The sequence below is a fragment of the Taeniopygia guttata genome, chromosome 5 (assembly GCF_048771995.1).
Source record: "Taeniopygia guttata chromosome 5, bTaeGut7.mat, whole genome shotgun sequence".
Taxonomy (NCBI): Eukaryota; Metazoa; Chordata; class Aves; order Passeriformes; family Estrildidae; genus Taeniopygia; species Taeniopygia guttata.
In genome coordinates, this window is record NC_133030.1 from 38,356,045 (window position 1) to 38,380,132 (window position 24,088).

At 36.0% G+C, this 24,088-nt stretch overlaps 1 protein-coding gene across 4 annotated transcripts in view; it reads left to right on the forward strand.

The window, feature by feature from the left end:
- NUBPL (NUBP iron-sulfur cluster assembly factor, mitochondrial) overlaps positions 1-24,088 on the forward strand; it is an 81,305-nt gene that overhangs the window by 31,883 nt on the left and 25,334 nt on the right. For all 4 annotated transcript variants that reach the window (XM_072930207.1, XM_030274622.4, XM_072930206.1 and 1 more), the window contains exon 7: positions 19,154-19,247. In XM_072930207.1, coding sequence (XP_072786308.1) covers positions 19,154-19,247 — 94 coding nt within the window. The remainder of the gene's footprint in view (positions 1-19,153; positions 19,248-24,088) is intronic.

Here is a 24,088-nt window from a genome sequence, read left to right on the forward strand (position 1 = left end):
TAATTGTTTGATAGCATCAAGACTATGCATTCACTCTATGAATAATTTTGGATGTCTTTTGGTTCTTTCCATATGATCAAATATGTCTTTTTAGAGTCTGTCATGCTTCTGATGCTTCAGTACAGCATTTGAATTGCTTAGTTTCCAAATTCTGTAATGGGGACTTGTTGACTCATAAAGATGAGTGCCTGTAATGAGTGTTTCAATGCTTCTCTTACACTTGGAACTTTAAAAAATTTATGGAATTCTTAGTTTGTTAAACGTATTTGTTAAATATATACGTAATGCTTTTTGTATATACTTAGTGCACGTGATCTCGCTCTTTGTAAGACAGGTTTATTGAATAGTGTCAGAGTGGTAGATAATGGGCAATAATAGTTAAGTAGTGAGTGCTTGGTGTTTCGCTAATGCATATCTCATGAGCAAGGATGTTTTTTTGCAACAGATCATATTGTTCTCCTTTAGCAGAATTTGAAGGAAGTGTGCCTTATAATACCAAGCAAAGTAAACAGTTCAGGATGCTATATTACTTACATTACCTATATATTGATGTATGTGTATTGAATTAGTATATAAATGAAAATATATAGCATTTTGATTCTATAACAAAATAATTGAGCAACAGAAAAGAAGGAAAGTGATGCTCTTAAGCTATTGAAAGTACAAGAAATACAGAAGGAAATAATATTTCACCTGTAATGAAAGTGAATTGCAAACAGTAATGGAACATTTGATCTTTATAAACGTATGCATAACTCTTTCTGTTAAATATATCTCTAGTTTGTATGTCTTGAAATTGCCAAAAATTTTGTTGTGGCTGAGAAGTGACTTCTTTGTTAACCTAATAAGATGTACTGTAGGCCCATTTACACTTCAGGATGGTCTATCACTGATCTGGTTGTAACTCTTATTTCCCTGTCCCAATTATCTTCATGTAAAAAGTCTTTCACCTCCGTTAACACTTTTGAATCTTGCTTGCCTGTAGGTGAGATAGACGAGAGTAATTTTTTTAAATTTAAGTTTTAAAAGATCACTCTTTTCTCTGAAGGTATAATTACAGTCCAGGTAAGGAAGCTCTCATAGCTCTCCAGTGTCATCCATGGCACTGGGCTTTTTCTATGCAGTTTTCACTTCACTTGAGAAGCTGCCTACTCTTTTTTCTGGTCCCATTTACTTTGTTCCTTTACTCTGTGTCTTGATTCAGTGTGATGGTATTTGGTTCAGATTAAACAACCTACCTCAAAACTCATAATCTTGCTGTATTTGTTCTGGGACTGATTTCTGATTAACCTTTAGGCTAAGCACAGTAAAGATACAATTTTTTTGAGAGTTGCCTAAAGCCTGTACTCGAACAGCAATGTGTCTGAAAAGCTGTTGAAATAAGTATCAAGTAGGTAGCTAAGAACCTTAGACATAAAAAGATGATTAAAAAAAAAAAAGAGAAGGCAAGCAAAACTTGCTCTCTGATTTGAACTGCTTTTTCAGCAGGGATTTCAAATACCATTACCACTGTCCCATACACTCCATATGGCAAGTTTTCTAGCACCATTCTCTTTTCTGACTTAGGACATCTTGAGAGCTGATGGCAAAGGAGCAGTTAGGAGGGTGCAGATACAAACCTGCTGTGTGTCATGGAATGTGTTGTGGCAATTATTCTGCCAGAAGGCTCCAAGAAAGGAAGTGGCACTGTCCTGACTGCCAGTTTACTGTCTGCTATAGTCATAGAAGCAATACAAATGGAGGGGGCTTCCTGTTTAGAGAGTAATCAGTAGAACTTTTAATATTAAAATTTTTGGTTTCTCTGATCTTGGACTCACTATCTTGTTCTGTGTGTGTTACCTAGTTGAACTATCAGCAGAGAAGGAAAAAAAAAATCAATATTCTGCACATAAGTCTGCTTCTCTTAAAAAAAATAGGACTACAGATAAAATGCAAATGCATATTTTATTATGTAATATTCTCCTTGTATCTTTGTCCTATCAATAGATAAAGTTATATCACTACTGGAAGCAAGTGTTGCCTACACAACATGGATTATAGATACCAACAATTCTGTTTTGTGTAAACAGTCCCCCTGAAACTAGCCTAGAAGTATGCTCTTTTTTCAAGGCGTGGATTTTGGGTGGATAAACACCCTTAATAGGATTTCTTACTCTGATATGACATTTTAATGTATGTTTTTGCAGGCTAGTCAGATCTTAAGAGGCAGGACTCTTGTATTTCTTCCTTATCGTAGTTTTCAAGAGTACCTAGAATATTTTTTGCATCTTTGGCATATTATGGCTATAAAGCAGAACCTCAGTGCTTCTAAGTATTTGTGAATCCTAAAGGTTCCTTTGATGCACTTGATAGGGATGAAGCCCTGTTCCCAGAAAGATGATGTTTTTCCTGCAATGGCTTAATTATAATGAGTCCCTAAAATACTCTTATTATTATCAAATTGTAATTCCTCCAACTCTTTCTTCCTGCTTATTTTAGCACCACTTTAGCAGCTGTTTTAGTCAAGGTAGGTGTTGAAAGAAAATGAAAATAAAACAAAGTTTCACTGGGATGGGTATAATTAGAATGAAAGAATACAGTGAAGTCATCAGAAAGCAAATCAAATAAAACTTCCAGAGCAGAGCCATTATCAGCAAAAGGAAGTGTAGCCTTGAACATTGATGCTTGGACAAGTTTTGTTCCCTGTAAATTCATGTTGAAAACCATAAATTAAAGAGAAGAAGGATCAAAGTTATTTTATTAGCTAACCCAGAGCTGAATAGGACTGTAGTCTAAAGATTGCAGCTTATCCTTTAAAAAAATTTGAAATCAGTTTATATGGTTATTTAATCTGTATGTAATTTTGAAAATTTGTCTAGCAATGAGGACTCCATGTGCTACTTACTTTCAAAACCAGCGCCTGCTAGAGATAGTGATGGTAGCAATTGTATAGTGGAGTGTATGAAAGTATGTATATGTACCTGGACCTTTTTTGTAACATGATTCTCTGATGCTTAGTTATCATACATAGGGAGTTGCAGAGTATATCATGTTGTCACTGTGAAAAAAATTAATTCTACTGCAGCCAGAACCTGCACACATACATTGTAGGGAATAGGGAAGATAGAGACAAATGGATAAATAGTCTTCAAAATATTGAGCAGACTATGAGTTGTGAGGTCTGGGCTATTTCAAGAGCCCATATGAGAAAGCTGCCATAAAAGCAACCGTTGTGTGAATAGAACAGTAAAAACTCACGTTTTAAGATAGGGGATTAAGGTAACTTTGAAACAGAAATAGTATTTAATTTTTGGAAAGCAAATACTATGGAGGCTATATTATTTTGAGTTTCTGATGAGTCTGAAGTGACTCATCTCTATAGAGATTATAAATACTCAATACTATTTTTGTTTGGCCACTAAGTGGCCTTACTTAGTAAATTCCTACATCCAGTTGCTACTGTTTGAGAAGTGTGTATGTAATTATTGGCATCCTCCTTTCCACCATTTACATTGGAGAGGTTGCAGGTATAGATTAGGGCTGGAATTTCTTTAGGGGTGGTTTATTTAGCTGTAAGTTAATGCTGCGCTTGAGAAGAGAGAAATAGGTAAGGTATTGAGAGCAAATGTATTTATACCTGGTAAAATAGCTACCAAGCTGCCATTGGCTGTTTTACTGTCCACATTCTAGGCAGCTGAATGTTCTGTACATGGTGTCTGTAGACATCAGTCCAATCTTCTTTGGCATGTCTTATAGCTCAGAAATTCTTCAGCCCGTAATTTTTAGCTTTGCACTGCCTTATGTGTCTGTGTGTATAAATGCATTTCTTATAAACAGAACAATGGAAAAAGTAGGGGAAAGCTTTCTGCATTAGGAGGAACAATGTGGATTTGATTTGAAGCAGTAAACAACAAGAACATAGTCACTGAAGTAAAGTACTACATGCTGAGCCATTTGTCTGATTGATGAGTATGGTTTCCTAAGAGTTGTCCTTTGACTTCTGTTTGTGGCTATGTATTGTCTTTTGCCTTACATTTTTGGGACCATGGAAATTTTGTTCTGCATTTCTGTAGTCTGCAGCACTATACTGAACTATAGTGTAACTATAATGAGTTATCATTTTTTGCGAGAGATGCAGATACATACAAAGACTAGTATTTACATCTTCCAAATAAATAGAAATATTTTTCTTTGATGCTTCTTTATAAAACCTTTTCTCTTTTGAAAACAATACATTTTGTGTTCCTGGTTCTCACTGTCTGATTGTATGAATGACATATATCTGTTAAGAATGCCTGAGATCACTGTAAATGTATCAGTGGCATTCACCATGACTGGTATTCTTCAGAACCTAAATCTCTTTTGCAGATATATATGCAATTGCTTAGCTTTTGATTGTGCATGCTGCCTTGCCTGTATATTCTCCAGCAAAGAGGCATCAAGGTGATACTGGGCTGTGAAGCATGTAATGTGCAAAGAGACACTGAGGAACTGGGTTTATTTTGTTTTGAGACAGTTAAAGGGAGATATGAACTGCTGTCTTGAACTTCTTACTGAATACGTACAGAGGAGATGAAAGTAGATTCTTTGTGGACATGCACATTAATAGCACAAGATGTAATGAATGTATGTTGCAATATATAGTAAGAAATGTGAGGGGGTGTTAGTGGTTTGGTTTTTTACAGTTGAAGCAATTGCCTGTCACAACAGGTTTCCAGGAGACATTCTCAAAACTTTTTGGAAGATATTAAGAACTCAGCTGGGCAAGAATCCGAGTAACCTGCTCTACGTTGTTTCTGCTTTGTGCAGACAGAGGTCCCCGAGGTCCTTCAAGCCTAAGTTGTTCTGTGAGTCTGGGATTAATTCCAAAATTGGCATTCCACTGCCTATTTGATTGTCAGTCTGTAACTCCATTGAAGCTCAGGGAGAAGAAAATGGTTCTGCCCATCACAGAAATCACTGGTTAGAGCACTCAGTCAAAACCTAAACTGCATGTAGGTGTCTCTCTAATATAACTGCCTTAATCACTAACCGAGGGAGTCATACCATTAAGTATTGCAGTCAAATGAGCATGTTTCAACATAATGATTGGGACCATCCTTTCCTCAGTAGCATTTGTCTCTTTAGACTGTCGAGGTGCTGAGGTGGTGACATAAAAGACAAACCCAAATAGGCCTTACTTCTTGAATGAGTATCCTTAATATGGGCTATGAAAAAAATAGAAGAAATATATATTTTGTTTTCCTATCATACCCCTTGTTTTTATAGAAGTACCTTGATCTAGGAGAGGTTTGAAGCAGGCGTTGATGTGCTCTCAGGCACTAAGAATTGAGTAGGGATGGCATAAAGTAGTTTTGCTGAAGAATTCTGGCAATTGTTTTGGATTAGCTTTAGTAGTTTACTGTCTAGGGTGCAGGCCCCTATGAAACTCAGACTAAGAAATCTAGCCATTCTCTGTAGTGCACGGAGAAGCATACATTGATTTTGTTTCTTTGTTGAATCTTGCCATCAGTGTCAGCCCTGAGTAATTTAAAATGTAGTTGCACAAAGAAAAATGCAAAGATGGTAGGAAAAGTAATCTTAAAAAACCAAGTAGAATAAATCTTTTATGTCAGATTTTTTTAGACGAAAGGCAAGCTGGAAGGGGAGGGCAGGAGTGAACCCTGGAGACATGAACTGAAGGCTGCCATGTTTGTAAGTATTTTCTAAACAGGAATACTGGTGATATTTATTTATATGGCAAGTTTCAAAATGTGGACTACAGGAGAAACCTAATGCCACTCTTCTTTTTTTTTACCACTGAAAAAGGGGTCTGTTCTTTCTTTCTAGCTGCTGTAGGTTATATGCAAAAAAGAACATTCATTACTGCACTGAATATTTGAGTGCCTATGTGAATCCTGCCTGCAGGAATGGAAATGTAAACCAAAGCCTAGCCTGGAGCTACTGCATACCTGGGGTAGTGGGAATACATCACTTGTCATTCCCAGTGGTTACTGTTTGAAAGATTATTTTCCCCTCCTGGATTTATCTCCACACTCTTTGGCATTGTCTTAAGATAATAGATGCAAATTTGGATTTTAAGGATAGCAAAAACTTGTCATCCTTTAGATACGTTTCTTAAACCAATAGCAGAAAGTACCCCTTTTGCTGTGTTTCGTCACTTACATGGTAAATGTCAGAGGTGAAATTATTATAGTGTGGGCAAAAAACTGTCTTACCAGTACAAAATTAGTGAGACAATATTGGTGCATGGGAGGGAGTAATGAAATGGGAATTAGAATGGTACATATTGGGTCAGGAGGAAGACAATAACAATTTGATGGCTCTGATTCTTTTGTAGCTGTATTTTCAATGAATTGAAAGGACGCCCAGAATAGTAATAGTGAATCAATGCTCAAAATTATTCTTATTGTAAATGTAAAGAGCAAGTGAAGAAGGAGCACTGCTGTGAAACCAGATTATTTTTTTTGTGTGGATCTTATTTTTAACACTTTTTGGTTTAGAAAGGGAACTATCAAGAGATGAACACTGAAGGCATTTAACTTGTATTATGGCACTAAATTTTCAAGGCAGGAAAAGTGAGATAGTGCAATGGGAAATGTTAGCAAAAGGGGTAAGAAGCATAAATAGCTCTTTGTTTTTCAAACTTTTGTAGTCTTTTTGTGTTCTAGTACAAATGTAAGAGTCTATTCACTCTTGTTTGTGTATCAACAAAAGATATGTAGCAGAAATATATATGCCTAGTGCAGAATAATACTGCATTCCTCTTCCTATGTTTTGTGTTTTGGCAAATACCCATCCATCTTAGGATACTTGCTAATTTCAAAACTGACATGTGTTTCACAATATTCATATGTTTATCCAATTTATTTCCAGGTAATTGAGGCAGATAGTCAGTAGCAGATATTTACAGTTTGCATTTCACAGAACTAAACAAAGCTGCTGTACGTATATGATTATATTATAAACAACAAAGAAGGTAGTTTTTTGCATATTTGCAGTGCCTAATTCTAAAATAGAGTACTCTTACTTAGCGTGTCACTACAGTGGAAAATTTTTTGGCTTTTCCACAATTACAAAAATATTTATTCTGTTTGTTTTGAGATGCCTCAGCCTGAGGTGGACATGGAGATGTTAAGTTCACGCTATAGTCTACCACCTTATAGTTTTGGCAAAAGGAAAAAGTTAATCACACCAATAGGAGCACTTGAATCTTTAGGGATTTGGAAAGGTTTTCTGTTTTTATTTTTGTGATCTAGAGTGTGAGAATGAAAAGATAAGGTCATTTCATCCCTAAACAAAATCATTGGTATTAAGCATTTGTTCTATTTAGAAAGGTCTTTGCTATTGGAGGTATTTTAATAAGAGGAGCAACACTCAGTAATGAATAGTGACTGAACTGCCAGTGCTAAAACTGCACTAGGATATGCCACTAAGACTGCATCTACAGCTGAAAGATGGTAAACAATAACTCTGAATGGAATGCTTGTGAGATTTTTATTAAGTCTTTAATAAGCTTTCCTTTAAATCAAGGAAGGTCAAGTTTTGTTCACTTGTTTTTTCACTGAAATTAAGGAAACTGTTTCAAGGGTAAGATAATATGATCCATTCATGCCTTACAAAAAAGTTTTTAAAGATTCTCATACTCATTTTTTGTTACATTTATTTTGCTGAGACTAAAGGACAGATAAACTAGCTTCTCGTTCCGAACTGATTTAAATCAGTGGAAATCTCTACACTGATTTCTACACTGTGGTTCAGCTGTGATGCTGATGTTTAGAAAAGCTTGCTACAGGAATTTGTATAATCATCAATCACTTATTTGCTCATACGTTAATAATCGCCTTGAAAGGTCCTGTCTGTTCAGAGAGAACTGCCTTATCCAGTCCCAATCAGTATGTACATATTTAAAGGAAATGATGGTACTTCCAGGAGCTCAGAAGCTGGACGTTGATGCAGAGATGTACTGTAGCCAGAAGTGTGGGAGATGACAGAAAGCTCTTTCTTTCCCTCCTCTGTCCCCCAGTTAGAGTACTTCTGTTGTCACCCTTTGACTAGTGTGTTCCTGTGTGTTTTGGGGTGGGTGTGACTGAACAAATATGGGCTTGATTCTTTTTGTTTCCAGCTGAAGCTACAGAACCTGTTTTTTTGCCTTTCTTCCCTTAATGAAGCAGGATCCATACAGCTCCCTGTTGCTTTATTGGCTTGCATTAGCAGCTGATATGAAAAGGGATTATAGTTGCTGAAAGGAATTGACAGTCATAGAGAGAGGTGCTAAGAAAACCATAAAATCCCAAAAATATTAGCCAACATCTTACTGCTGAACTGGAAGCATTTGCAGTAAATGTACTTTAAATGTCTTTGAGGATTAAAAAAAAGGCAAAAAAAAAAAAAAAAAAGCCTAACAGCATAGTGAGAATGTATTTACAGCAAACATTTCTTGGCCTGGTTCCTCAGCTGTCGTGGTTATGACTGTGCAGTTACTGCTGCTGTGGGAACAGGCTGGGAGAGTGTTTTCTTTGCTCTGCTTCCAGTAGTCTCATCTCTCACACATATTACACAGGTATGCATGTGTCTACTCTCCTTTGCATAAAACAAATGCAAAACATGCAACTGTTTTCCTGGGTTTATTGACTAGACAGGAAGAAATGTCCGAGAGCTCATAATATCTCAAAATGGCTGAGCTGGGGTTAGATTTTTTCAAATTTTTCCCTCAAGGTTTTAAGGGAAAGTGGTTTAAGGTTTCTCTGCAGCAAAGCTCAGAACTTTGTGCCTAAAGGGCATCCAGCATCATTCTTGCAAAGAGGCAGTGATTTAAGCATGATTTGAAATGTTTGCTGAACAGGAGTGGTGGTGGTAGAAGAGCGAGGGAAAGAGAAGATACTGCTTGTTTTATTTTCTAAATGAAATTCCATTATTTATATAAACATTTTCAAAAAAATAGGAGACACCTAATGCTACTCTTCTACTTTCTCTGTTCTCCTCCACTAATAAGAGGGTTTGTTCTTTGTTTCTATTCTTTGTTTCTTTGCTGTAGGTTAGATGCAAAAAGGGATGTAGGTATGGCTGTGCCTAAGAGGCTGGTGCCCTGCCTGCAGGAATGAAAATTTAAACCAAAGCTTAGCCTGGAGTCACTGCCTACCTGGAGTGGTGGGAACACATCACTTACCACTCTGTGGTACTGAGGTACTTTGCCCACCTGGAGGTACCTTCAGACTCTTTGGCAGTGCTGTAGCAGGGTAGGTGCTATATCTTGGAGTGCTGAAGTTTAGACCTTGGTGTGGAGTAAGTGCAAATTAATGGTGTAAGTCAGTGGGAGTAGGTTTGCCAAGTGAAATGAAGTGGTGCTGAAGGTGTTGAACAAGAGGGCTGTAAGGAAACACCTGTGGGCTCACTTTCTGTCTCTGTCCTGGATTTCAGCACCTTAATGCAACCTTGTTGGACAGCTGTGTGGAGTGAAGATTTAAAGCCAAATCTGAACATCTTCTGTTATGTGCAAAGTTCCTTCTTTCAGCTGAACTCCACGGGCTTATTCTCTGTTCATAATAACAGCCTTAGAAGCCTGGAGGTGAGAGGTGCAAGTTTGGTTATGTTAGTGGTTTAGCATTTAAGGCTGTATTACCTGCTACCTTGGAGAGTGCCCTGCGATCCCATGCAGCAGTCATAACCCACTCTGCTACTAGCCACAGATGCAAGATTCCTAAGGGCAGGACTAGATGTGTGAAGGGGGGGAGCATGACCAAATCTGTGCAGGAAATTCAGATCACCTGAAGCTTTAGCTTTCTAGATGAATAACTTAGCTGCCAGCCTTATATAGGATCATGGTGGCTTCTGTGGCTTTTGCCTTTTTGCTTACACAGTTTTATCCAGCTAAACTCCACCTGCCCAGGAAGTGAAAACTGACATCTTGCCCTTTATAGGTAGGTTCTCTAATATGTCTAATTGTGATATTAAGCAGTCGATGTTATAACAGCAGGACCACAGGTTTTCCTATTTTGTTTTTGGTTTGATTCTTCTGTTTTTTAATGGCTACATGTGCTCTGCTTTGTGTTGGGTTCAGTGTTGCCAGTGGCAGGTGCATTTAGAGACTGCTACATTGGGCTTATAAGATGTTCTCCTTTCCCACAAATATGTGTATAATTAATGGATCCCAAATTGGCTTCAGGCTGAAATTTTATGCTCAATGGAGATTTTCTATTTCCTTTCCTGAGCAGTCAAGATGTTTGGGAGAATGTGTAGGTGGAGCTCACCAAAGCTGCAGTTTGAGCATGCTTTTTTCCTGTTTTTCAGCTGTTCTTTTTCATCTTTTTGATCAAAATAGAAGTGGAACCTCGCTACCTTGGAATATTGATTGAACTTCGACATACTGTTTAGCATTACACATCAATTTTACTTATTTAATAGCTATGAATATAACTATAAACAGATTTTAAAAATTAATATTGAATTAATATGTTAAACTGATTTCACAGAGTTGTTTCTTTTCTTTTTAATAATCTGTCTGTTGGAAGCTGACAGATTGATCCTTCACTCAAACCATCCTCCTATATCTCTTTTGCTCCCAGAAAATAACTGCAGATATCCAAGAATAGCAGCAGGTTTTGTACCAGTATTCTTTGTAGAAAGTGATTATTTCTCACTTCCCAAGTGATTGACACAAACGTAAAGTAATTGTGCTTAAGGTACCAGAGATTAGTGTCATGGGGCTTTTTTCCCTCTCCCCCTCCCTAACAAAGGAAAAACTGCTTTTCTGTACTATTCATGAAGCTGTAGATGTTTCACTTCTTACTGTGTTATGCTCCATCAATAGTATCCTTTAGAAGAAAGATTATATTCTCCTAGCAGAATGCTGCCTTTGGAGTCCAGCTCTTCCTATGCAACTAAAGTGGGCACCTATTTAAAATTCTTTTTTTGCTAGATTTTTGGTTCTGTATAAAAAACTATTAAATAAGAAAAGGAGCTAAAGAAAAAGGTAGGAAGTGAATAAAAATATGAAGACTCTGTTGCTTGGCACTAATCTCTGGATGTCCCTGAGACTCATGGTATCAGCACCTTCAGCAAATTATTTTAATTAGGTTTAGAATACAAGTAACACTTATTGTTGCAGATTGATAACTGAAGACACTAGTGAATGCAAAAGCTTTGTTCTGTGGGCATAGCAATTATTTTGGCAAGCTATAATTTCACACTTTAATAGATTATCTGTGGTCTTAAATCATAGTAAAGGCTCTTACTACTCCAGGAATATGACGTTCAGCACATCTTTAAATTGTGGCTATGGTATCTGTGTGACTGCAAAATGTATATAGTTTTAAAATCTATTTGTTTTTGTGTTTACATCTTGTCTATGTCATTAATGCTTTTTCTGTGTTCTGCTGTTTGTCAGGACAATGTGTATGTGGTTTGTCTTGCACCTTTCTGACCGAAAGGCAATTTTTTTTTCAGAGAACATATACCAACTTCAGAGTCACAGTCCCATGGTCATGAATCTTCTCTGTTCACCCTCATGCATACTCTGCTTACATTCTTTTCTTACACTCTTTCATCTTCTCAGTCTTCCTGTAGAGTTGAAAGGTTCTATATTTTGTGCAGCCTTGTTGTTACTTCTTGTTGGAAGTATTGATTTTTGTGCTTTGAGGTAATTCAAGCAGAATCTCCAACACTGGCTTCATTTGCAAGCGGTAGCTTTTTTGAATTCAGTGACTGCTGAAAGTATACTTGTAAATTTAAGTACAGAAATTTTGGAGCGCCAATTTTAATCCACATTTGTGAAAAACAGGTTGTTTAAAAAAAATAAAATGAGCATTTTATTATTTAAAATTAATGTTTCAACTCAAGACTAGTTACTTTAAAACATGATGACTTCTCACCAGGCAGAAAATTAAGTTTTATATTGAGATTTACTGTCTTCTGGCCTCTGTTCAGTGGTCTACATCTAATTGATTCTATTTTAGTTTTTATGTTGCACTATTTATGGTAATACTGGAGGGTTTTCTTCAGCAGCATTTTAAGTTACTTGAATAACACCTATCATGTTACTTTCTTCAGTAATCCTTTTTCAGAAGGCCTTAGACTGGCCTCTGTGGAAGTTCCCTTTTCTGTACAAGAAAAGCATTGTACATTGTGGTTGAGAAACAGAATTTTCTGACATTTTTAATCTAATGATTTTTAGTTTAAGTGCCAATTTAAAATCATTGTTTCGGTGATGGTCATTAAATGATACCTGCGGTAGTCTGTTGGTACCTCAGTAAGGAATTTAAAATGTTTTTTTCTTATGCCAGAAAATGAACCAAAACTTAAGAATAAAATTCTGTTTATTTCTCAAGCAACTTAAGGAAGTTAAATAACGTATGAAGCAATTTAGGAACATGGCTTTCCATTGTATAGTTTAAGTCTTCAGTCTTAAATTATATATCAGCTTTTGATATCATTATGAAAGCATATAAACATATGGGGAGTGAGCTTATTAGCTTCTCCCTTTTAATATTTGTTGCCAATACTTATAATATTTCCTTCTGTTGTTTTAGGGAAAATCTGATTCACACAGCTTATATAAATTTTATGAGCTTAAGTTGGGTCCTGATAATACTGCCTTAAAAATGTGTTATTTGGCTTTGGGTTTGATAGCTAAACAATGATTTTGCCTTTGTGTATTAGTAAGGAGAACTCAAAGATAATTTGTGGTTTAGATGACATTTTTAACATAGCTGTATCAACCTGGTGATTAGTTTAATTAGAAGATGCTAACCTAGTTTCTTCTGATTTGTTTATCTTTACCTAACTTTTGTGCTTAGTTTCATTGCAAAAAGACAGGAATAGATACTTGCTTATTCCCTATTTCTTTTCCTGTTGTCATTATTCAGCAGCTGAACTACAGGCAGTTCTGTATTATAGAACCTGGGAAAATAACCCCGTGGTGTATTTCTGAAGAAAGGTTTCTGCAAATTACTTATTGCAGACTGTGGTTCAAGGGTAGAGAGAGCAGCAGACCAGTGATCAATCTCAAGACTGCATAATGGAAGTTTGCTTTCCAAGCTGTCATCTTTAGAGAGCAGACACTGGGAAATGGGAGTCACAGCTCACAAAAGCTCTTTGTAGTAACAGCTTGAACCTAGAGGAAGAGCCTTTTATATGTAGTAGTGATGAGACAGTATTAATCAGAATTATTCTTTGTCAGTCACCCCCAGAGATTATCATCCCAGGCTCTTGTGGGCTTTCCAGACTGCCCAGCTGGGTTCCATCTTCCCTTCAAGCTGATATGATGTTGATTGGGCTTCCTGAAGATGCTTGGTGTTGAGTGCCTTCCTGTCTCCTGGAACACCACACAGAGAATAAAATAACCCCTTTATTGTTGTGTTCTGGCAGGTATTTAGTTGGTTATACAAATGAAGGTGACAGAAAGCTTCAGGTTACTGTGTTTGTCTTCAGTTCTTAACATTATTAAAAGCCAACAGGGAGGAAGAGGAGGAGACCAGTTTCTATTTCAGTTGTTGAATTGAGCAGCACTCTGGCATTCTTTGTAGAGACTTGTTTCTAAAAGTTACTCTTAACCTATATAGAGAAAGAGTAGGAGAATTTCCTTCTCCTTGTGGATGTCATTGTAGCAAACTGTTCTTATGGTTCACCTCAGTTTCTCTCTGAACTTGGCACAGCAGACTGCTCATAAATGCCTTAGAGGGAATTTGAACTGTTGCAGTGCATCTGTTTTTCCTGGTGTTACATTGCAAGGCTTTGAGATTGGTTGAGCATCAGAGGACAAGTCGCAGGGGCAGCTGTGTTCAGAAAGTGTTGAGTTGTGTTAGGCACTGTGGCATATCCTGTTGTGATACTACCAAAGAGAAAGTTTCTGTAGGGACTAAAAATCTTCTGGATTATGTCTGGGGAATGTCTCCTTTCTTTATCAAATACTTCTGAAAGTACATTCAAAAATTAGATTAAAGTGCCATGTTTCATTATGCTGTTCCTAAATTATCTGTTTGCTTACACTGTGAAACTATTTACTTGTTCCTAATGTTTGTGTGTGTGTCTAAGCAGCAGTTTGTAAGTAATTTTTCAAGGACTTGTTTTATCATATTATCATTTTACCATATTATTTTCAAGGAATTGTTTTATTTTAACTCATAAGCACATGTGAATAGGTATATAAATCTTCATTTAGGAACACAATTTCTTACCTTTACTTTGTTCAGCTGTTTGCCTGTATTAAGTCATTAGCATACAGACAAAAGTAGTTGGGAGAGGAGGATGGATCTGGCAGGAATAGAACTTAACTGCCTGCAATGTAGCTCTTGCTGTTTTACTGAGACTTCAGTTTGGCTGGCTGCTGTCAAGTCTGCACCTGCATAATGTTTGATTGTAACTCTGCATGTATTCCTCTTAATAAGAACAAATAAATAATATCTTCTCTTATTTACCAAACAACCAAACATGAGGATTACTTCAAAGTCATAAGTGGCAATCCCTCTTCTGTTCTAATGCTTCCATCATTTCTGCCTGATGCACAGAGGATGCTCAGGCTTCATTCCTCAGCAGAAATGTCATTTGTATCTCTGTGTTCTACCTTGGGTTTAACTTGCTATTTAGAGGCCCTACTCAAAATGCATATCTGGTATTTTGATTATGGATTGTCACATAAACAGAATGATTGATTAAAGTGATTTACATAGAAGCATTCGAGGGGTTTCTGAGCAAGGGAAAATACACGGAAGCACATGGCACTTAATTACTTTGCTTAACAATAAATGTCAAGTTAAACCTTTTTAAAAAAAGATGAATGCTGTGCTTAAGGAAAACGCAATTACATTTCTATGCTTTGAAATGTTTTACACACTGTATACATTAGAGGGGCAAAGACATTAACACCTCTGTACATGCAAAGGTGCTGACAGATTTCAGATGCTACAAGGCAGGCTTTTGTAGCCCTGTCTGCCTATTGCTTGCAAAGGGAACTCGTTTGCTGTAATGTGCTGTTAATCTGAGCTCATTTTCCTGTGTGAAACCACATTTGCATACACACAGCCTTCTTGGAAGTCATTGAGAACATGAGGAGAGTGGTCCAGATTTGGTAAATTGTTGCATATAAATAGTATTTGCATTCCAGTGAGTGTTTTATGTCACAACCTGATTATGTGGTCCATTTTAATAATGTTGAATTAATGGCAAAAGTAGATTTCAAAAAGCCACTCCTGATTTTATGTTCCAGTTCTAAATTTTAAAATGCCTTTCCCCTCTTTGTTTCTACTATGCTGCAGTTTAGTAACAGACCTGGAATTTCTTCTTCTGTTAAAAAAGTGTACACTTCTGTAACAAATTGTCCAAATTTCAATTCAAATTCAATAATGTGTTTAATAAAAGATTTTCATACTGCTGTATTCCTGTGGGAGGGTAATGGAAGAACAACTGAATGGCATCCAATCCTTGCAGAATAAAAGCAAATAAAAGGTAGTCCACACTGAGAAATGGAGACATATGTGCAGCATTTCCCAGCCCAAGTCTGAGTAAATCTATATGTCTAGACACTACTGCTCACTACTAGGCAAATAGACTAGCTCAGTTCTCTACAGAAATTTTGCCTATATCATTTTGGTGCAGCTCTCCCTTCTTGCCCTGAATTACAAATGAAAAAGAGGAAAATGAAATTTTGAGGATAATTACTTGACTGCATTCAAAATTAAAAACAAGGTTAGTTTTGATTGGGGGTGGTTTTCCAATCTAGTTTGCCACCTGACTTTCACCAGTTCAGCACCACCAGCAGTAGCATGGCTCAGAGAGGTTTGGGGAGGGTAGTTCTTACATATTCAATACTTAGGGACCTCAGCATCTTTACTGTGGTTTTTTTTTTTGGAATTTGTGGGGCAAAATCCTGTCTTCCTCCTACTGTACACAGTGGCAAGGTGTCCTCTCCACTTCTGCTGGAATGGTGTAGCTTCTCTGTTTTTCTGTGCTCAAATTTGTAACTATTAAAACAGAGTACACTTAATTTGATAGGCAGCTCATTTCTTTTTCAATCCATGAATTTGAAGAAAATACATGAAATGAAATGTTTACACTACCATAAATTAAATGAAGCATTATAATTTAATTACACTATGTGTTAACAGAGTATTTTTCCTGTTGCCTAGCAATGAGATATACCATGAGAGTCACCATTTTATTAACTTCAGTTTTCAAAGGTTTATAACTTTAAAAAATCATTTGTAGGACAATCCAGAAAGTGTATGTTGGATGTTATGGGATGCCTTATTAAGGAAGTTGGAAGCAGAAAGCTCTGGTGCCTTTTGACTTCTGTACCCTTTCTCCCCTACTACAATATGGGGTAAATTTTGAAAAACTTTGTGTATCCCCACAAATCTGAATGTCTAGGAAAGGCTTTGAGCTGCTGGTGTTTGCTGTCACCTCCAGTGTTGTTGCACAACTGTAATGCTTGGTACATTGGATGATCACATGGAACTTGATGAAGAGATGAGTGCTGGAAGAGGTTGGAGGAGGAGCAAAACATTTGGTAAGGCTGAAAAGAAAAGCTCTAGGTCAAGCCCAGAAAGTCACTTTTTTCACAGGAGAAGCTAGCTTTAAGTTAGGGCCTGCAAGTATATGCAAAACCAGACAGCTTTTAGCTTGAGGAGAAAATATTTTTCATTGTAGTTAGCTCTGATAAGGGTGAGATTTAAGATTGTTTTGTACTACTCCAGCAGGCATTGGTGTACTTAAAAGGACTTGAATGTGAGCTCCTGGAGAAAATGGCTGAAAACTACTAAATATTCCAGGTTTTTTTCCAAGAATATATCCAAGAACCAAGTGCTTTTGGCAAACAAAGTGATTAGAAACCGTGTTAGAATGATAGTAGTGCTATGCCATTCATAGATGTGTTTCCAGACTGCATCTTGCTGCAAGGTAGAAAGCTAAAAACCAATTTATTGATTGTATTTTGTAGAAGCAATTAAGGAAGGAGAATATGAATACTGAAATTTTATTATATGTTGTATATACATATGGACTGAACAAAAGATGCCAGAATGAGGCTTCATGAATATGTGTGTGGGGGGAGGTATTTTGAATTAATCCATTAATCCTTTTTAAAACTAAAACTGCCTATACCTACCTAGCATTTCAAAATGGTTCTGATTATTATAAAAGATTTGGTTTTTGCATATTGAGATTTATGCATATTACTTACAGAAGGTCTGTGTATTTAGTTGCAAATACTCAAGGAATATGGCTTTATTAATGTTGTAAACTAATACATCTATATAATTTCAAATTTTCACCATTATAATGCTTGATTTTAAATTAAGAAACATAGAAATCTGAAGTTCATGCCTTCATGTGAGCAAGGTAGATTTTACTGGACAAGGAGGCTTTTATCAGCACTGGCATTTATCTGGAGAATGACTAAACAAAATTAGTTAAGAAAACCAAAATGAAAACCAGACTTTTTTATTTTTTTCAGATAAAACAGCTTCTCTACCCATGACTGTTTCAGTATGTGTATTTTTGCACATATATGTAGTTTTTCTTTGGGGTTATATGGTCTCAATATGATTATGAATGATAATTGATTTTAGAAGTCTGCTAGATGTATGCCATTTTTTGACAAAATGTGGATATTCTAAATGACATGGATCAATACTAAATGTGAAAAAATGGAGCATTTGCTGTGGTTAACAGAAGTGGCATTTCCTATTGAGCTAGACTGTCTTAGGCATGGTTTAGTGTTCCCGCAGCCTTTGTATAGAAAATAAGAGAAGGGAGGTGTGCCTGAGAGTCCCTAATATAGACACCTAAAGTTAGAATTTTCAGCGAACCTTTTCCATCCCTGTTCTCTCACAAGTGCTCTGAAGTATTCCTTTTTCCTTAGTCTGCCTTAAAAAATTCCATTTCTCACTGGAGTGCTTAATGGTTAGTGATCTGGATTTCACGTAGGATGTGCTTCCCTAGAAGATCATCATCCATACAAGAACTGAATGAAAATGAATGAGTGTTGCCCTGACAGGGTCTAATATTCCATGCAATAACTAGGGGACTGGCAAAGTGTGGATTATTTTTTGCTGTTAAAATAACACTTGAGGAAATGTGTAAAATAGAATGCTCTAGTTTGGCATTTTCCTGTTTTAAAGCAGCTCATACAGTTGTATATCTTTTATGAATCAGAAACATAGCATGTAATTCCATTATATCTGTCTGGAAACATTTATCTAGAGAACTCCATTTTATATACCACTATATATATATATATATATATATATATATATACACACACACACGTATAATATATATAAATATATAGTGTGTATGTGTATATATACACACATTATATCCTTCATTACATAGAGTAGCCTTAGGATAATTTCTGTTCTCAGTAAGAGAACATTTCTCTTGCTGTACCATGCTGTAGGGAGAGTTTTTTGGCTCTCCTGGAAAACCTGTCCTAGTAAAAAAATGTAAGTAATCACAGCATTCTCATAATGGAGTCTAGTATCTTTCATAGGTGCTCTCATTTGATATCTAGCAGCAATTAAACATTAAATTTTGAAATGCTAAGAATATTGTCACTCTGTATAATCATGGTGGTGATTTTAATTTAACAAATATGGAGTGTTCTGCTTCTTTATTTTTCTTTTCTCCCTACACCTCTTTATCATAGGAAAAAAATCCAGTACTGATAGCTCTACCTTCATAACAACAAAACAGGAAAAAAAAAAGGCTAAATATGTATGTAGTAAATAAACTATGTAGTTTCAACTAGTGATAAGAAGGAAGTAAAGTAGTCTTAAATTAATGGAAATAATTCCTAAGTGGTGGTATTTGTTGCACAAACCCCTTGTTTTTAGTCTGAGTTTTACCTGACATTTGCTTCTAACCCATGATTAAGCAGCTTAAAGTAAACATCTTAAGTTATAGCTAACTTTTTTTGGTAAATAATTAAATAATAATTATGCCAATGAAGTTAATGATAAAGTTGCAGTTGTAGTTTTGAGTGACCAGCAAAGATTGTGTCACAGGAAAATAATATCTTGATCCTGTGCTGAAAGTGTGACTAAGTTGGCATCTCATTATTATTCTTCTAGAGGTCTTTGGTTCAGTTATTTCCATTACAAGAAACAAGGACTTCACTAAAACTCAAAGTGCCCTAAATAAAACCACATAAATCTCCACATACGTTTATATTGTCTTCTAGGTTGACTGGGGCCAACTGGACTATTTAGTGATTGACATGCCACCTGGGACTGGAGATGTACAGCTGTCAGTATCACAGAATATTCCAATTGCAGGTATGTATATTGCTCGACTGCTTCAGAGATTTTCAGTAGCTTTAGAAAAATCTTATTTTAAAACACCAGTCAAAAATTGCTTTTATTTTCCTTTCCAGCATGCTGAGGAATTGTTTTATCAGTTGTGTGGTGTTGGAAACATTTTTAAAATGTTGACATTAGTTGTGTTACTTTCTTTTAAGCTAAGTTTTAAAGAGATGGAGAAGTTAGCTGTAACTCTTGAAGGAAAGACAGCCTTGCCAAAACCTGCTAAGTTTTGTAGTAGAAAATTTCCTTCTCTGTACCTACTACATAGTAAAGAGAATGAAATAAGAGTGATTCATACTCATTTTCTTAGGTACAGTACTAGTAGGTTGCTTGTGTCAATAGCAAAGTGGGAAGACCTTTAACTGCCAGGGTTTTAAACAATGAGGTGAAATGTGACTGTGGCACAGAAGTTTTTGGAAAGGTAGAATTTCATTGAATAATGTACATAAGGGCAGTAAAATTATGCAGTTAGAGTTGTGGCTTTATTAGGGGCTTTTTAAAGTACGATGGTTATTGATAATCTCTTTCCTACAGTGTACTTAAGTGTCCTGATTTAACATAGAAATGGTCATTAGACCCTTGATTTTCCAAGAGATTCTTGTGCCCTTTCCCCACTCACTCTGTGAGTGGTTATGGTAGTGCACAGGGTCCTCTGGGACAGGGAGGTGGTGGAAATTACTTTAATCCTATATGTTTTCTAAATTTTGCTGATGTCTGCTTTTATTTGAATTCTGAAATGGCTTCACTTTGTTCCTGTAGTTGTTCAGTTTAGCTTATTTTTTAATTAATCCTAGCTTCATAAAATTAGGAATGATAGCATCACTTTACATTTGTATTTCCCATTAGTTGGTTTTGTTGACCGTGCTGAAGTTGACTCTTGCAGTTTAAAAAAAGTAGTGCATGAAGATGAAGGCAAACACAACAGACAAAGAGTGATAAGAGATGCAATTCCCTGTGTTCTTACTGGCTTGATGAATTTGTGATTTAGGAAGAGTTTTCTCTCTGTTTATTGTGGCTATTTTTCATCTGCACTGTAAAGATGTATTTTTGTGTATTACAGCTTGAACAACTTCTTTATTCTTCTTTCTTGTTTTGCTTGTTACTTGCTTTCTGTCTCTTCTGTTAAAGAATCCATGCCTTGTTTAGCATGGTTTTATTTTCTTTAACTTGGTTCCTTTCATGGGTGTGGAAGAGACTGTTACAGATCTTGATGATCATATCTTTGGAGCAGTGTACAGAATTCTGTTTTTTTTTGCAATTTGTATTTTCTAAGCACTCTTCTTTTACTTTGTTATAGAAAGTATTTGGTGTTGTGCAACTATTCCCTTTCTGGTATTCTCCTTTCCTTACCCTTTGAAGATGCCTTGAACAGTCATGGTATTAGTGGATAATTTCTCTGTTTTTCCTCAGAGACAACATATCTTAGTTTAGTAAATTTAAAGTGCATTATCTAATTTGCATGAAAGTTGTTCTTTGATTCACATTCATGCATATGTGAGATACAGTATTTGCATTACGATTCTTTCCTTATTAATCTGTGGCTTCCTCAGGATAGACAGTGTAGAATATTTTTGTTTTGCCTCTAAATAAATTTCCAAAACCCGCACACATATTATTGCCAGCCACTTCGAGAATTTTCTGTGAGTTGGAGAAGAAGCACTGTTAGAGATGTTTTCTTTGTGGTGGGTTTGCCCATATGGGGCATGAAAAACTGTAGCTTTACAACATCTGAGCGTAAGAGGCACACTGCTAGGGTATTTGAAATGATACTGGGTTTTAATTTTACAAAACTGTTTTCTTTTCCTGCGTCACAGGTCTCATAGGTTTCTTGAGTCAAAAGGAGGCTAGAGGAATATTAACAGGTGTAGGAGCAACACATCAAGATATGTCTTAAAATTCCAGTAGCCATTAAAGAGACTGTCAGCCTTGGACAGCCCTGGACAGCCTTGGCTGGAGCGGCAGTTTTGTGTGGGTACTTTTCCTTTAAGAGAAGGTGGAAAAGGAAACTACTGTGACTTTTGGTTTTATTAGTCTTAGTTGCCTTACAAGGAAACACATCTTATTTAGTGTATTATTCTTTAATCTGTAACTTTGCTCATGTTGCAGTCATTCCTCAACGAACTCATAGATGAGGAATGTTATGATATCTTGAAAATGTCGTACCTGTTTCTGCATAAACATCACTGCTTTCTTCATATGCAAGTTTGTTTTCTAAATAGAAATGCAGGGTCAGTCTTGATAAAATGGCTTTATTCATGTCCATTGTTGTTTGATTTATATTTAGTTCTACTTCCTTAATTCTACTTTATTCTTCTGTTCCATCTTTTGCGTGAACAACATTTCCAGAAATGGGTTCTTTAGCATGTATGGAGTATGCATGCTTGGAAAAGTTAGAAGCATCCTTACGTGTTTTCCATCTTTTTAAACATTTTAAAAACAGAGGGTTTCAGCTGATATTATGATGTTTGCTATCAAGATGTAGTGTGAACTAATGATGTTATGAAAGATAAGGCTTGTGATTCCTTTGTATTATCTAGTTGCTAAATTGAGAAATCTAACTCTGTGGGTTTGTTTGATCATTTAGCTGAAGGGAACCATAAATTTAATAAATATTATTGGAGATGGATAATTAGCGTCTGTAAAGACTGGGAGAGCAGTTTATTATTCTCTCCCTTCAGAGTAGGAGGGCTGTGTGGGAAGCAGCAAGAGCATCTCTTTCAAGAGGCAGTCTCAGAGCCCTGCTCAAACATTTCTGCCTCGTGGAAAAGCTGCATTGTAGGGGCTGACCATTAAATTAGGCTGTCTGCTGCTCTTTCCTTATTAACGTTTAAGTGAAGTCAGTGTTAGTGAAGTGTGACGGCTTGGCAGCTCTAGAGACCGATCCTGTCTCAGCTGGCAGAACCAGCTCCAGGTCACTACTGGAATTGTTCCATTTGCTAAAGTTTGTCATATCACCTTTTTCTTTGGATACTGAGGTGCCATAGCAGTAAAAACCATTAGAAGTATACATCAGTGGGAAGCTGACTGAGACTAACACAAAATTTCACATCTTACTGAGCAATCTTTTAATGATTGCAGTAATGAGTATTCAACTGCCTGTGTTTGTGGAAGAGTTGGAAAGGTAAAAGACTTCAGGTTTTATTTCAGTGCTCTTAATTTTCCCATCTTCTGAAAGTAACTTTTTTCACCATACAAAGCACATATTATAGTCTTTGTAAGAATAAGCTCTGGAAAGGTTGGAATCAGAAAGACAATTAGTCAAGGTAAGCAATAGTGAATACTATTTTATGTATTATATATTATGTATAATTTATTATATATGTTATAGATTATATATACTATAATGAGGAAAGCAATGTGAATACTATTTGTTTCTCAAGTTCTATAAAAGCAAAAGCATTGTCATTGCTAGTCATACAGGAAATTGCTTTTGTCACCTCTCAGATTTAAAATCAACATAACATAGAGTTTGTACCGTTTATTAGTTGCCTTACACTAGAAATAGTGTGTAACTTTTCTGAATATTTGCATTCTTCAGCAATATGTATGTCTTAATTATCTCCTGAATGCCTTTTTCAGGTAAGGTTGAAATATTTATTAAAGGTATTTTTGTTAGTTAAAATATGAATTTTCAAAGAATTGTAATTAATAGGATTTATTTTGGCAGCAGTGATTTGATAGATTATTTTTAATAAAACCAAAAAAAACGTATTTTTGTTTCTACTGGTTAAACATTAAAAATCTTATTTCTATTAAATGCACATTGAATAGGAGAAAGTAAAGGGATGCCACCAACTTGAAGACATTTGGCATTTTTAAATTCCTTGTCATGTGACACATCAAACTTGTGAACCAAATTATTTACTCATATTTGTGGCTGTGTCATATAGACCAGGGTGTAGCCTTGGTGCACAACTATTATATAGCAGTGTGTGGGACTGAACAGAACCAGATCTTGTCTCAATCTATAATAACATGCAAGAACAGGGAATTCCAGGTGATGAGTAGACTGCCTCTTCAGAAATGAACATTAAAATAAAAGTAAATGGAGAATTTTAAATCAGCTTAAAAAAATAATGTTGATGTTTTATATAACTGTGCATGATTTAACATGGAAAAGATTTGTGACTTGTATAAGGGTGACTTTTGAAGTTACCTGAATATGAAAGCTGAGTAGGTATGGTGCCGTTCTCTTGTCTTTTCTGAAGAGAAATGATCAAAAAAAGCCCAGTGCTACAGTACAAATTGTGTGTAGCTTACAGTTTAAGATGTGTACCTGTATTTTGTCATTGCTCTTTGTATGTGTTTGTTTACCCCTTGAGATGTTGGACCTCTCTTACTTTGATGCACACCCCAGATGTAAGGCATCTGATCTTTCCTGTTACTTTAATGGTAATATACAATGTTTTTCTCCTTTTGAACTTGCTTTCTTCTGTGGTGAAGGTACATAATTAGTTTCTGCAGTAAATTTTTGAAGCTGTTTTATAGGAGCTATTTGCGTAATAGTGAGTTTTACTTGATCTAATTCTGAATTGCAAATATTTTTATACCAGATTTTGATGTAGATTTGCTCTTCATTCTGTATTTTGATGATTAGATAAACTGCGGGAAAGGAAAGGCGAGTGGGTTTAGGATAGATTGAAAGACAGAAAAAAACCCTGAGTTGCACAAGTGGGGATTTAAAAACCATTCTTGGTATTTATCCAAATATAATTTGCATGTTGAAATACTCTGCTTCTGTTGTCAAAATAAATGTAATTGATAAATCCAAATTATTGTCAGGGTTATCTTAGCTTTGGACACTCCTGATGCTT